The sequence below is a fragment of the Tenrec ecaudatus genome, chromosome 3 (assembly GCF_050624435.1).
Source record: "Tenrec ecaudatus isolate mTenEca1 chromosome 3, mTenEca1.hap1, whole genome shotgun sequence".
Lineage (NCBI taxonomy): Eukaryota > Metazoa > Chordata > Mammalia > Afrosoricida > Tenrecidae > Tenrec > Tenrec ecaudatus.
This window is the reverse complement of record NC_134532.1, coordinates 140,475,499-140,488,817: the sequence shown is the minus strand read 5'-3', so window position 1 is coordinate 140,488,817 and position 13,319 is coordinate 140,475,499. Positions and strand designations below refer to the sequence as shown.

General features: G+C 38.9%; 1 protein-coding gene and 2 non-coding genes across 5 annotated transcripts in view; 1 reads left to right on the top strand and 2 right to left on the bottom strand.

Annotated features, from left to right (window-relative positions):
* Positions 1-13,319, top strand: part of COPS4 (COP9 signalosome subunit 4) — a 42,088-nt gene that overhangs the window by 13,154 nt on the left and 15,615 nt on the right. For all 3 annotated transcript variants that reach the window (XM_075544101.1, XM_075544098.1, XM_075544099.1), the window contains exons 2-4: positions 3,708-3,787; positions 5,922-6,073; positions 9,604-9,707. In XM_075544101.1, coding sequence (XP_075400216.1) covers positions 3,708-3,787; positions 5,922-6,073; positions 9,604-9,707 — 336 coding nt within the window. The remainder of the gene's footprint in view (positions 1-3,707; positions 3,788-5,921; positions 6,074-9,603; positions 9,708-13,319) is intronic.
* On the bottom strand, positions 6-77 carry LOC142444243 (small nucleolar RNA SNORD5). Its single transcript, XR_012783889.1, has one exon. It is a non-coding gene; the product is annotated as a small nucleolar RNA SNORD5 (small nucleolar RNA).
* Positions 205-338, bottom strand: LOC142444190 (small nucleolar RNA SNORA18). The gene has a single exon (XR_012783846.1). It is a non-coding gene; the product is annotated as a small nucleolar RNA SNORA18 (small nucleolar RNA).

The window sequence follows — 13,319 nt, the reverse complement described above, 5'->3', positions numbered from 1 at the left end:
TTTTTCTCAATCAGAATGAAGATTTAGTTCATGTCTGAATCATTCAGCAGTTGAACAGTTAAATTCATCACATGAACTATATGTACCAGTATGCTGAAAGATGACACTTGAAGCCAGTTTAAACTTACCTAGGAAATGTGCAGATTACACCAATACCTAGAATCAAAACCAAGTATTAGACTAGACTGTTCCTACTATCTACACGTTTGTCTTGCGGTTCTTCCTCACAGATCCAACCAATAGCAGTTCTGCGAGTAAAGCAAACCACACAGTTACTCTGTGAGGCGTTTCCAACGATCTGGGTCTACAGACGAGGCCCCATCGGGATAGACCTCAACAGAATGTAGTAATTTTATCATTTTTTGGTTGGTGTTACAAATGGCTTTTTAGTTTCTTGCCAAGACCTTAAAGTTTGTCTTTAGCTGCACATGAACATATGAACATGATGAGCATAATGGTTGCAATCTGTTTCTGATAACGCCAATATCTGGAATCCCAGTGTGTTTTTATTGTCTGTCACTTTTGTTGATTTTAGCACTTAGTATCACATGCTTTGTAATCTTAGTATCACATGCTTTGTAATAATATTTGTTAAGAAAATTATTTGATTGCTGAAGACAAAGCAGGTGCATAAGCAAATGTGGTGAAGAAAGCTGATGGTGCCTGGCTATCAAAAGATATAGTGTCTGGGGTCTTAAGGCTTGAAGATAAATAAGCAGCCATCTAGCTGAGAAGCAACAAAGGCCACATGGAAGAATCACACCAGCCTGGGATCAGTGCCAAAGGGATCAGTTATCAGGCAGCAAAAACCAAAAAATCATATTGTGAATGAGGGGGAGTGCACAGTGGGAACCCAAAGCCCATCTATAGGTAACTGGACATCCCCTTATGGAAGGGTCATGGGGAGGAGATGAGCCAGTCAGGATGCAGTGTAGCAATGATGAAACATACAACTTGCCTTAAGTTCCTATCATGATCTCAGTTCTACCTTACAAATATGGCTAGACCAGAGGATGTACACTGGTACAGATAGGAACTGGAAACAGGGAATCCAGGACAGGTGATCCTTTTAGGACCAGTGGTGAGATTGACGATACCGGGAGAGTGGAGTAGAGGGGGGAACCAATTATAAGGATCTACATATAACCTCCTCCCTCGGGGATGGACAACAGAAAAGTGGGTGAAGGGAGACGTGGGACTGAGTAAGATATGACAAAATAATCATGTATAAATTACCAAGGGTTCATGAGGGAAGAGGGAGCAGGTGGGGGGGGGTGAGCTAATGCCAGGGGCTTACGTGGATAGCAAATGTTTTGAGAATGATGAGGGTAAGAAATGTACAAATGTGCTTTATACAATTGATTTATGTATGGATTGTGATGAGTTGTATGAGCCCCCAATAAAATGATTAAAAAATAAAATTTCTAGCTGTATTATACAGCAAGACGAGTTTGTAAAAAAAAGAAAAAATTATTTGACGATGTGTATTTAGGAACTGCTGGTTGTCCCAAGCATTATCTTTCAGAAATTAAAAAAAAAAATCATCATTTTATTGGGTGTTCGTACAACTCTTATCACAATCCATCCATTGTGTCAAGCACATTTGCACATTTGCTGCCATTATCATTCTCAAAACATTTGCTTTCTGCTTGAGCCTTTGGTATCAGCTCCTCATTTTTAACCTACCTCCCCGCTTCCCCCTCCCTCATGAACCGTTGATAATTTATACATTATTATTATTTTGTCATATCTTACTTAGAGAAGATTTTTATTTCTTTTGATCAGGCACTCGAGGGTATTGGCAGTCATATTGTAACCCTACTTCCAGAGTGCCAGTGTTTTCTCTGGCAAGCCAAACTCAGCTTCTCATCCTTCCAGCTCTATGATCTGTCAGAGATAGATTTGTCAATTTCCAGCAACTAGGCGAATATCCGTGGGCAGAGTACTTGCTACTCCCTTTCCTCCATCCGAATGCCTCTCCCTCGGCTTTCTTTCAGTCACCAAATGCCCTCACCCAGAGCCGTAGTTTAAAATGTGGTTGTGCTTTTATTGTGTGCTGTTTTTCTTGTTAGGATATAACGGTACTCAGTTGCACACACACAGACACACACTTTATTTTGTTTAATTTTCATTTGCTTCAGCTCTCTATGTTGTCTTTAGAGATTCAGTCATCTAGTTCACCATTACTGTAAGTCGACTAATACCACCATTTTGATCCTGAAAAGTGACTATGATACATTTTCTAGACTCCTTTCAAGTGCCGAGAAGTCAGGGATCAACATACTAAACTTTGGATCATATACAGCTGATTGTCATTGTCCAAGTAGTTGTATTCTGTAGTCACTGTGGCTACTGCACCACTGTCCCCAGGGGAAATACCAGCGTTAGGTTCCTATAAGCCTTTGATCATAACATTTTTATCTACTGATCAATATGTAGCCCTGTTTTATGTGTGCTCTTTTTCAAAACACCTTTTAGAATTCATATTGAAAATTTACTAAGGTTGAACTCATGGCACTATCCCTCATGTTTGAACAAAGCTTAGGAACATTAGATAGTGCTTTATTGTTGTACTTCAAAGCCATTTAAAATGCCAAAATCGTCGACAAAAATGGGACACTTACGTAGATTGAGAAAAGCACACTTATTGGTAGTGTGAGAGCGCAAACCAGGATCTACTACATTCCCTTCCTGGATCTTCTTTTCTTCGTGGGAGTGAAGGTCCCCCTTTTCACCTCTTTTCACATTTCAAGCCCAGCAAGGTGGCACAACTGACCAGTCTCCTCCTCAGAATTCTTCCACCTTATTTGCTTTATTATCAAGCTGTCTTATTTTCTGGTGGTCCTCAAGCCCCTTTTGCATAGTCCCAACCCCAATTGTTATGTGGGAACATGCGTAGCAAAAAGGGCCGCATTAACTAATTCCCTGCAGTGCATATACCCTAGAAAGAAAACCACAAGCTAGAAGAGGCTGTTAGATTTAGTAACTTAAAGTTAGAAATTTAATATTTCTTGTGATGGACTGTAAATGTAGGAAAGTAATCTGGTGTAAAGAAAATCATAAACTGGAGCAAAGTGAAAAATACCAGAGTAAATAAAACTCATTACCATCAAGTTGATTCTGACACATGGCAACCCTATAGGACAGGGAAAAATTGCGCCTGTGGGCTTTCTTAGACAGTATGTAACTTTTTTTTTTGATTGTAGGAATCTATTTTATTCTCAATACTGCTAGCCTAGCATTTATCTCTTAATAGATGGTTATGCACATACGTATGTACACTCATTTATACATATGCACAAGTACAGATTCATGTATACAGATACTGGACACTGGTGTTTGTAAGAGAGAAAGTTTCTAGAGAATTTCACTGCTACTTTTTAAAAAATCTTTTTATTAGGGGCTCATACAATTCTTATCACAATCCATACATGCATCAATTGTGTAAAAGCACATTTGTACATTCATTGCCCTCATCATTCTCAAAACATTTGCTCTCCACTTAGTATGTAACTCTTTAAGAAAGTAGAAAGCCTGTCTTTCTCCCATGGAGTGACTGGTGGTTTTGAACTGCAGACAGCACAGTGCATAACCGCTATACCACCAGGACACGTCCCAGGGTAACTATAAATTAATAAGTATACATGAAAGTCAACATTGGATGATTAATTGGTCCTTTGAATATGTTTTTTTTGGTATTATTTCAGATATCGTCAGATCCTGGAAAAAGCTATTCAGTTATCTGGTACAGAACAACTTGAAGCTTTAAAAGCCTTTGTGGAAGCAAGTAAGTGGAACGTAAAGTCCATGCTTATTTTGTGTTACTTAGCTTTTAAAATATTACATTATCATTATTAAGTAATCATGGAAATTTATTTTTGAAACATCAGTTTTAAATTAGTTTCTCTTGATAGATTTTTGAGGTCTCTAACATTCTCTCTTAAAGTTTTGTATAGTTGTTGATACAGTATCTGATGGCAGGCAGTGTAACAAAGGTAGAGAGAATAGATTTGAATCCTGGTTTGCTGTTTTATCAGCTCTATGATCTTAATTTTTCTGCGCCTCCTTTTCTACATATGTAAAATGGTCCCCTTCATAGAATTAAGTGTGTTAATATCCGTAAGGAAGTACTTAGACTAGTATCTGACATGTAATAAGTATGAGAATAGCCAGAATCCATCTCATGTACAGTGGATATGCTATCTGTAGGGACCAGTCTCCAATAAAGAACATCATGCTTGGGAAAGTAGGGGGTCAGCAAAAAAGAGGACTAGTGTCAACGAGGTGGACAGACACAATGGGCTTAAACATGAATAATTACGAGGCTACACAGGACAGCACTGTTTTTGTTCCATTGTTCATAAGGTCACTGTGATCTAAAACTGTCTTGATGGCACCTAACAGCATGCAAGTGTTACTTACTGTTAATCTTAGGAACTTTTTTTTTTAATTGTCAACTGGAAACTGGTAAAGGAACCTTGGTGGGACAACAATGGTTAAATACTTGATTGCTAACGCAAATGTTAGCAGTTTGAACCCATCATTGTTCCATAGGATAAAAGCCTTGTCAATCTATTCCTGTAAAAATTGCAGTCTAGGAAACCCTAGGGAGCAGTTCTACTCTGTCATATGAACTCAAAAACTTAACAGCCATCAAGTTTATCCCACCTTGTAGCGACCCTATAGGACAGAGTAGAACTCCCCCTGTGGGTTTCCAAGACTGTCACTTGGCCCGAGAGACGGCTAGTGGTTTTAAATTGCTGATCTTGAATGGTTGGCAGACCAACATATAGCCCACTCCACCAATAAGGTATTCCTACTCTGTCATACAGGTTCACTAAGTTAGAATCAACTCCTTGGCATTCCACAGCAACAATACATTTCCATTTTGTAAGAGGCAGTCCCTCACCCCCATACTTTAAGCATATCCAGTTACATTGACCATCATTCATTTACCTAAGCAGTGGGTCACAAGATTAAAATTAAATAACATTTACAGAGTGCTATGTGTCAGGTACTGCTTTAAATAAACATTACATTTTTAAGCCTTACCAACTATGAGCTAAAGATCCCTGGTGGTGTAGTGGTTACAAGTTGGACTGCTAACTGCATGGTCCGCAGTTCAAAACAATCAGCCACTCCATGGGAGAAAAACAAGGCTTTCTAGTCCTAAACAGTTTCAATCTCACAAACTCTAGGATAGTTCTACCCTGTCCTAGAAGGTTACCATAAGTCAATGTCAATTTAGTGGCAGATTTTCTTTTTGTAACTACGAGTTGGATATTTACATTTCACTTATAAAGAAACAAGGTCAGAGGAGTTAAGTTCCTAGTCTTACAGACCGTGTGGTCATCTATTCAAAGTGGCGAAGGAGTGTGCCTGTAGAAATAGCATCTTTAATTGCTATGCAATAATACCAGTAATACTGTGTACATACTATCATCATAAAATAATGTTACTTCAAAAGAATACAGACTTGAATTCTTACTTGCTGTTTCATTAGGCAGGTGTAAGAGGTAGTAACTGTTATTACTTGCTTTCTTTTTGTTCAACTTACTTTTTTGTGTACTTTAACTTTTTTTGAAGTTACAAGTAAACAAATAATGTTTCTGTACTTAAAGAAAATTAAAAGGTGAGAGGAGAAGAGTAATATTCTTACTTTTTAAGTACAACCATTTTTCCAACCATTTATTTCTTAGAAAAGTTATGTTAATTCTACTCTCTTAGCGTAGTTATTATATAGTTAAATATCACCCTAAGGAAAAATTGATTCTGTAATATAAAGTCAAGGGTCTCTGAAACAGTTATTTATTGAAACAAAGTTACATTAATAAAAGATACCATTAATTTTAGCTAAAGCTTGACTACTTAATGACAATATAGAAAATGACTTATCTTTTCTTGTCTCTTGTTTGACCAAGTGGTAAATGAGAACGTCAGCCTCGTGATCTCTCGACAGTTGCTGACTGACTTCTGTACACATCTCCCTAACCTGCCTGACAGCACAGCCAAAGAAGTCTATCATTTCACCTTGGAAAAGATCCAACCTAGAGTAATTTCATTTGAAGAGCAGGTAAAAAGAAAGGAAGAGCCCTAGTATTAACCTAGAAAATGTAATGAATAAAACCTTGAGCAGTGTGATTTGACCTTAAGATGGCAATTATTTTTAGAGTGTTACTAATTCTTTATATATATATATATATTTTTAATTAAAATATCATTTTATTGGGGGCTCTTATAAAAATCCATACATCAATCGTGTCACACATATTTGTACATATGTTGCCATCATTATTTTCTAAACATTTACTTTCTATTAAGCCCTTGGATCAGCTCCTCTTCCCTTTCACCCCCACCCTCGTGACCCCTTGATAAGTTATAAATTATTATTTACCTATCTTATACCAACCACTATCTCCCTTCCCCCACATTTTCTGTTGTTCATATCCCGGAGGGGGGAGGGATATTGTGTGTGTGGTTATGTGTCAAATCACTGTGATTGGTTTCCTCTTCCCTCCTCCCTCCTCTTCCCATCTTCCGCCTACTCTCCTGGTATCGCTACTCCCATTCCTGTTCCTGGATTTCGTGTGTCATGAGCTCATTATGTGTACCTATGCACATGCTCTACTCTGGCCTGCAATGAAAGGCAGGACTGGGGTCATGATAGTGGGGTGTGAGGAAGCCTCAAGGAACCAGAGGAATGTTGTGTTTCTTTGGTGCTATACTGTGCCCTAGTTGACTCATCCCTTCCTTGTGACCCTTATTTGAGGGGATGTTCCATTGTCTTACAGATTCGTTTGGGGTCTTTGTTCTGACCTCCTTCCTTCTCAACAATATGGGTTTTTTTGGTTGTTGTTTATTTGTTTGGGGTCTTCTGATGCCTGTTAGCTGATCCCGTTGACTCTTCATGATCACACAGGCTGGTGTGCTTCTTCCATGTGGGCTTGTTGCTTCTCTGCTAGAGGGTCACTTGTTTAACTTCAGTCCTTTAAGATCCCAGACGCTATATCCTGATAACCAGGCACCATCAGCTTTCTTCACCATGTTTGCTTATGCACCCATTTTGTCTTCAGCTATTGTGCCTGGAGGGTGAGCATCACAGAATGCCAGGTTGTCAGAACAAAGTGTTCTTGCCTTGAGGGGTGGTATGAGCAGAGGCCCAAAGTCTGTCCATTACCTCAATATATTGCCTTATAAATAAACAAACAAACAAACCCCAAAGCCTGTCCATTACCTCAGTATATTGCCTTATAAACAAACACACACACACATTGGCCAATACTTCTATTTTATGAATTAATCTGTTTGCATATGTACATACCAATGCTTATACCTGTATCCGTATCTTTGCTTCCTAGATCTTCCTCTGTTTCCTTTTACCTTCCTTCTGCCCCACCATCACACTTGCCCTTCTTCTGCCTCTTATTAATTCTTATCAACTAGATTGCTGTTGCTCCAACACCCCCAGGATCTCTCTGTCCTCCTCATTGTTGATTTTAATTCCCTAATTATTCCCCTGTCTATGGCATTGTTTGCTCACCACTCCCTTTCCCCGCCTGCTTCTCCCCCCAAGTCCCTCTGGAACTGTCAGTCCTGTTGGTTTCTCCTCGAGCTTGCTTCCCATTCCTACCTTATTTAAGTAGGCAAACCAACAAAAACAGAGATCAAACAAAAAGAAAACAGTGAATAAAAAGAGAAAAGAAACAACAGCAAAAAAGATAACCAGCAAACAAACAAATGAAAAAGCATACGTAATTCCAGTCTTCCAGTGACCTTATTACTATCCCCACTTTCCCCTTCTTTGTATTGGAATAACATGTACTTCCTTGGGTTTGGTCTGACGCCCACCCGACTGCCTGTACCTCAACCTGTATAGAATGGGATCAGTGGCTTTTCTTCTACACCTACTGTGCTGAAATTATACTTACCTCAGGAGACTTATGTTGTACTTGCCCTTTTGGGATAGGCTAACTTTGTTTAGCATATTTTCCTTCAACTCTTCCCATGAAATGATGTGCTTCGTGTGATCATCAGTGCTTTTTAGTGATGTGTCGTACTCCATTGTGTGTGTCAGTTTTCTTAGCCATTCATCGATATCTATAGATGGACATTTAGGTTGTTTCCAATTCTTTGTGATTGTGAATTGTGCTGCAGTAAACATTGGAGTGCAGACTACTACTGGTCATGGTTTATTTCTTACCTCTTCTGGGTATGTGCCCAGTAGAGGGAGCGGCTGGGTCATAAGGTAGCTCAATTTCCATTTGCTTTAAATGTCTCCAGATCACTTTCCATGGAGGCTGTATGTATCCACACGACCACCGGCAGTAGAGGAGAGATCTTGTCTTGCCTCATCCCCTCCAACATTTGTTGATCTCTGATTTTCTGCTTTGAGCTATCCTCAAGAGTGTTAGATGATATCTCTTGGTTGTTTTAATTTACATTTCTCTGATGGCTAACAACCAGGAACATTTTCTCATATGTTTACTGGCTATTCGGGTCTCCTCCCTAGTGAAACTTCTTTTTGGGTCTTTTGCCCCCTTCCTCAGGGAATTAACTGTTTTCCTCTCTTTGCAGGCTAGGAGGGTATTGTAGATTTTAATGATAAGCCCTTTGTTGTGTCATTGCTAAAAATCTTCTCCCAGTGTGTGGATTCTCTTTTTACTCTCTTGGTGAAGTCTTTCGAAGCACACAGGTGTTTTATCGTTAGTATATCCCACTTGTCGATTTCAGGTTCACCTGTGTATATACCCTTCCCTCAGTTAACCTATGTATTCCCTGAGCTGAGGTTCTTAGGTTTGTCCCAATTCCTTCGTTGATGGTCCTGATAGTTTGGGGTTTTATTTTTAGGCCTGTGATCCACCTTAAGTGTGTAGTTGTGCATGGGGTGAGGAAAGCACCTTGGTTCATTTTATTTTTGACAAAATTGTGTACTAAATATTTTGCATTATAAAATAAAATATTAGGATGTTGTGACTCCAGTCTACACATACTCATATATTACAGAATAAACTTATAAACCAAATATTACTTTTTTGTTTTATTTTTATTTTGAGGGTTATGTTTGATTGTGAGGCTTTCATTTGTTCATCTTCACAGCTGTCTGCATTCCATTGTGTGATCACAGCAGTTTATCTTTTCTTTTGTTGAGAGACAATTGGGTTGTTTCTAGTATTTTCTATTTTAATTAAGGTTGTTACAACTATTATTTTGGGGAATTATACATGGTTTCTTTATGTATTACACACCTGGGCATGGACTTGGTGCCAGATAGTACTCCTGAAGCAATTTTGAAAAACTAGAGAATTGTTAGTTAGGCTTAAAGAATAGGAGAACTCAGATATTGGATATGAAATAATACAAAAGTAAATTTTAATATTTAAGCTGAAATATTACCATGATTTTCAGTACTCAGCTGTTCCTACAGTTAACTCTTTCAATATTCTATGAATGTAAAGTCATTTTAAAATTTTGGGTGGCTTAGATGAGTTTTTACTATTGGCAGGTTAATATATTGAATGGAAGCATTATCACAATAGTTATATTTATTTTAATTAGCCACTAATGCCAGTTGAAATAACTGAATGTTTATATATACTGTTGCAGGTTGCTTCAATAAGACAGCATCTTGCATCCATATATGAGAAAGAAGAAGACTGGAGAAATGCAGCCCAAGTGTTGGTGGGGATTCCTTTGGAAACAGGACAAAAGTATAGTAAATAGTGGATATTAGATGGATCATTAGAATTGTTTTTCTATATTTTTGTTTACATTCTATTTGGGAAACCAGATAATAAATCATAAATTTAATAAGTAAATGTTATAATATATTAAGCTATGAGGGTTATGGAGAAAAGAAAAACGAGTGAAGGGACAACGTGAAGAGGCAGATTGTATCATTAGAGTGGTTGGGTAGTCCTCAGTGCTCTTATGTCACCTTCTCATAGATGTGAAGGAAGTAGGAAGTAGCCATGCAGCCATCTGAGGGAAGAGTATCAGAGGTAGAGGGGATGGCTTATGCAAAGGCTTAAAGAGATGAGCATGCTTGATATATTTGAAGAAGAGCAAGGAATGGAATGAACAAAGGGGAAAGAGGTAAGCGATGAGATAGAGGAGGAATGGAGATAGACATATGGCAAATCTTTGACACTTAGATAGAATTTGAAGCCTTTAGACTGTATAATCACCAAGGAGATAGAGAAGAAGATTGAGTACCAAGACTTGGAACACGCCCTACAACCAACTTAAGGGGCCAAGGGGACCTAGCAAGAGATTAAGAAAGGTTGCCTATTGAGGTAAGAGGAAATCAAGAGTGTGAAGTCTTAAGGCAAGGGTCCTCAAAGTACAGCCCGCGGGCCACATTTGGCCCGTCAAGGACATTTATCCAGGCCGCCGGGTGTTTTAGCCCCGTTTTGTTTTTCACTGCAAAATAAGATTTGTGCAGTGTGCACAGGAATTTGTTCATAGTTTTTTTTTTTTTTAAACTATAGTCCGACCCTCCAACAGGTCTGAGGGACAGTCAACTGGCCCCTGTTTAAAAAGTTTGAGGCCCCCTGTCTTAAGGTGTCAGATGAAGAAAGTATTATGAAAGATGGGTAATCAACTACCATGTTGATAGGTCAAGTAAGATGAGAGAGCCATAAGAATAAGTCAGGTGGAGGTTACGGATGACCTTGACAGGAGTCAAGTGAAGTGGTGGGAACGAAATTCTGGTTGGAGTGAATTTAAGATAAAAATTGGAAAGAGAATTGACTACAGTGCATGTGACCAACTTTTGCGGGTGAGTTTTCAAAAACAGGTGCAGACGGAGTGGAAACTGACTGGTGAGGTTAGGTTGAGAGGTAATTTTTTTGCCTTCTGTTAGATTCTTACAGAAGTGGTGCACTTTAGTAGATAAGGAAAGAAATGTAATGGAGGGATAGGCTTTAAATAGCACATCTATGGGATGGCTTTTCACCTTTGGAACTATTGACATTTTAGACTGGATAATTCTTAATGGTGGTGCAGGCCTGGGCTGGGCCTTGGCATCATCCTTGGCCTCTGTCTACTAGATGTCCGTAGCCTTCTCTTCTTTTCAGGCAATCAAAAAACCTCTGTTGTGTGTTGTTATGTCAAGTCTCACTTAAAGCAATTCTACACGACAGAACTGAACTGCCCCATAGGGTTTTCAAGGTGGTAATCTTCACAAAGAGCAAATAATCAGAGGAGCTGGGTTATATGAAGAAGGTAGCGGTGTAAGGATTAGAGGAAGACTTCTTAACCTGATATATGTGCATGACACAACCTTGCTTGCTGAGTGAGGAGGACTTGAAGCACTTGCTGATGAAGATTACGATTGCTGCCTTCCCTATGGATTGCAACTCCATGTAAGGAAGACCAAAACCCTCACAACTGAACCATTAGGTAACATCATGATAAATGGAGAAAAGATTGAAATTGTCAAGGATTTCATTTTGCTTGGATCCACACCCAGTGCCTTTGGAAACAACAGTCAAGAGATCAAACAACGAATTTCATTAGGTAAATCTGCTGCACAAGACCTCTATACAGTGTTGAAAACCAAGGATGTTACTTTGAGGACTAAGGTGTGCTTGACTCAAGCTATGGTATGTTCAAGTCGCTTCATGCATGTGAAAATTGGTAAATGAATAAGGAAGACTTAAGAAAAATGTATCTATTTGAATTGTGTTGGCGAAGAAAATTGTAGGTTATCACAGACTGCCAAAAGAACAAACAAATCTGTTGTGGAAGAAGTACAGCCAGAATGCTCCTTGGTGGAAAGATGGTGAGATTTTGTGTCATGTGTTTTAGACATGCTGTCAGGAGAGACAAGTCCCTGGAGAAGACTATTGTGCTAGGTAAAGTGGAGGGACAGTGAAAAAAGACGGCCCTTGATAAGATGACTGCCACAATGGGCTCAAACATAAGAACAATTGTGGGGATGACACAGGATTAGGCAGTGCTTCATTCTGTTGTACATAGGCTTGCTGTGAGCCAGGACCAACTCGATGGCCCTTAGCAATAATCTGTAAAGATGCAGACTGCCACATCTTCTGTGATGCACCTGGAGGGTTGGAACTGCCATCTTTCTGCTTAGCAGCTGAATGCTTAACTACTGCACCAATTGTCTCCTTCAGAATGCCTGTAGACTGTACCACATGTCTCTTAAGGAGCAAAATTGCTCTTAATAGCAACAGCCAAGAACATAAAGTATGTGAATGCAGATAACAATTACTGAGCAGGTCTAGTGGAATCCATGCAAGTACTCTTTATTACTTCATTATTCTTAATGAAGTCAGAAGTATAGTCATCTGCTGAAAGTATGCATGGGATTGGGAATTAAGAGGTTGAGAAAAAGCCATTGTGAGGAATGATCTGGGGGAGTCAGTCAGTGAACACTTACGGATGGTGTGATTCATGGCAGCAATAAGGGGCCTTTGGAGTTTGTGATTAAAATGAGGTGATATAAGCTGGGTGCTTTTTTCCCATTAGAATTTACCTTCATGGATATAGGAAAGGGTAGGTGAGGTTTAACCAGAATTGTGATCATGTAAATAGGGCATCAAGAGAAGGACAATAGAGATGAGTTGAAATAAAAGGTTTAGTTCAAGGTTTATGACTTACTCAACCATTACTGTCTTTTGATAACATTCATAGCTCTTACATAAACATTCTTTCAGAATATATTGTTATGAGCAGAACCAAAGGTGTGAGACTCTTGTTTATATCAACACATTTCACTTCACCTTTCAATTGGCAAGTATAAAGATACCAAATGTGAATTACTTAAGAGTACTTTAAGTTGTTTCACTACTGTTGTACCAGGTGAAATGATTCTATTTGTTTTTAGTAATATTTGGCATGATATTGCAGACACTACTTCAGATGTCTTACCTCGTGTTCGTTATGTGTTTATGAAATCACTAAGCAGTGATGTTCTCTGAAACAGCAGCCAGTTTGTGAAAAGCCCTCTTAGGTCGCTGTCGAATTAGACTTTCCCAGGTCTCTTGATCATTCTTTTTGTGATTTGAAGAGTGGACTTTCTTAATCTTAATTACCTTGGTTTCGTTTTGTCTGGAACATTTTCTCCCTAGCGCAGAGTACTAACCTTGAATTAAATACACAGTTAAACATTGTGCTTTCAGTTGTAACTTTTGTTTTGATTCTTGATTTGAATACTGTAGGATTATCCTAATCTATAAGGAAACTCAAAAGGAGCTCTGGTGCACAGTGGGTTATGTGTTACGCTCCTAACCACAAAGTCACCTGTTTGAACCCACCAGCTGCTCTGCAGATGAAAGATGAGGCTTCTACTTCTGCAG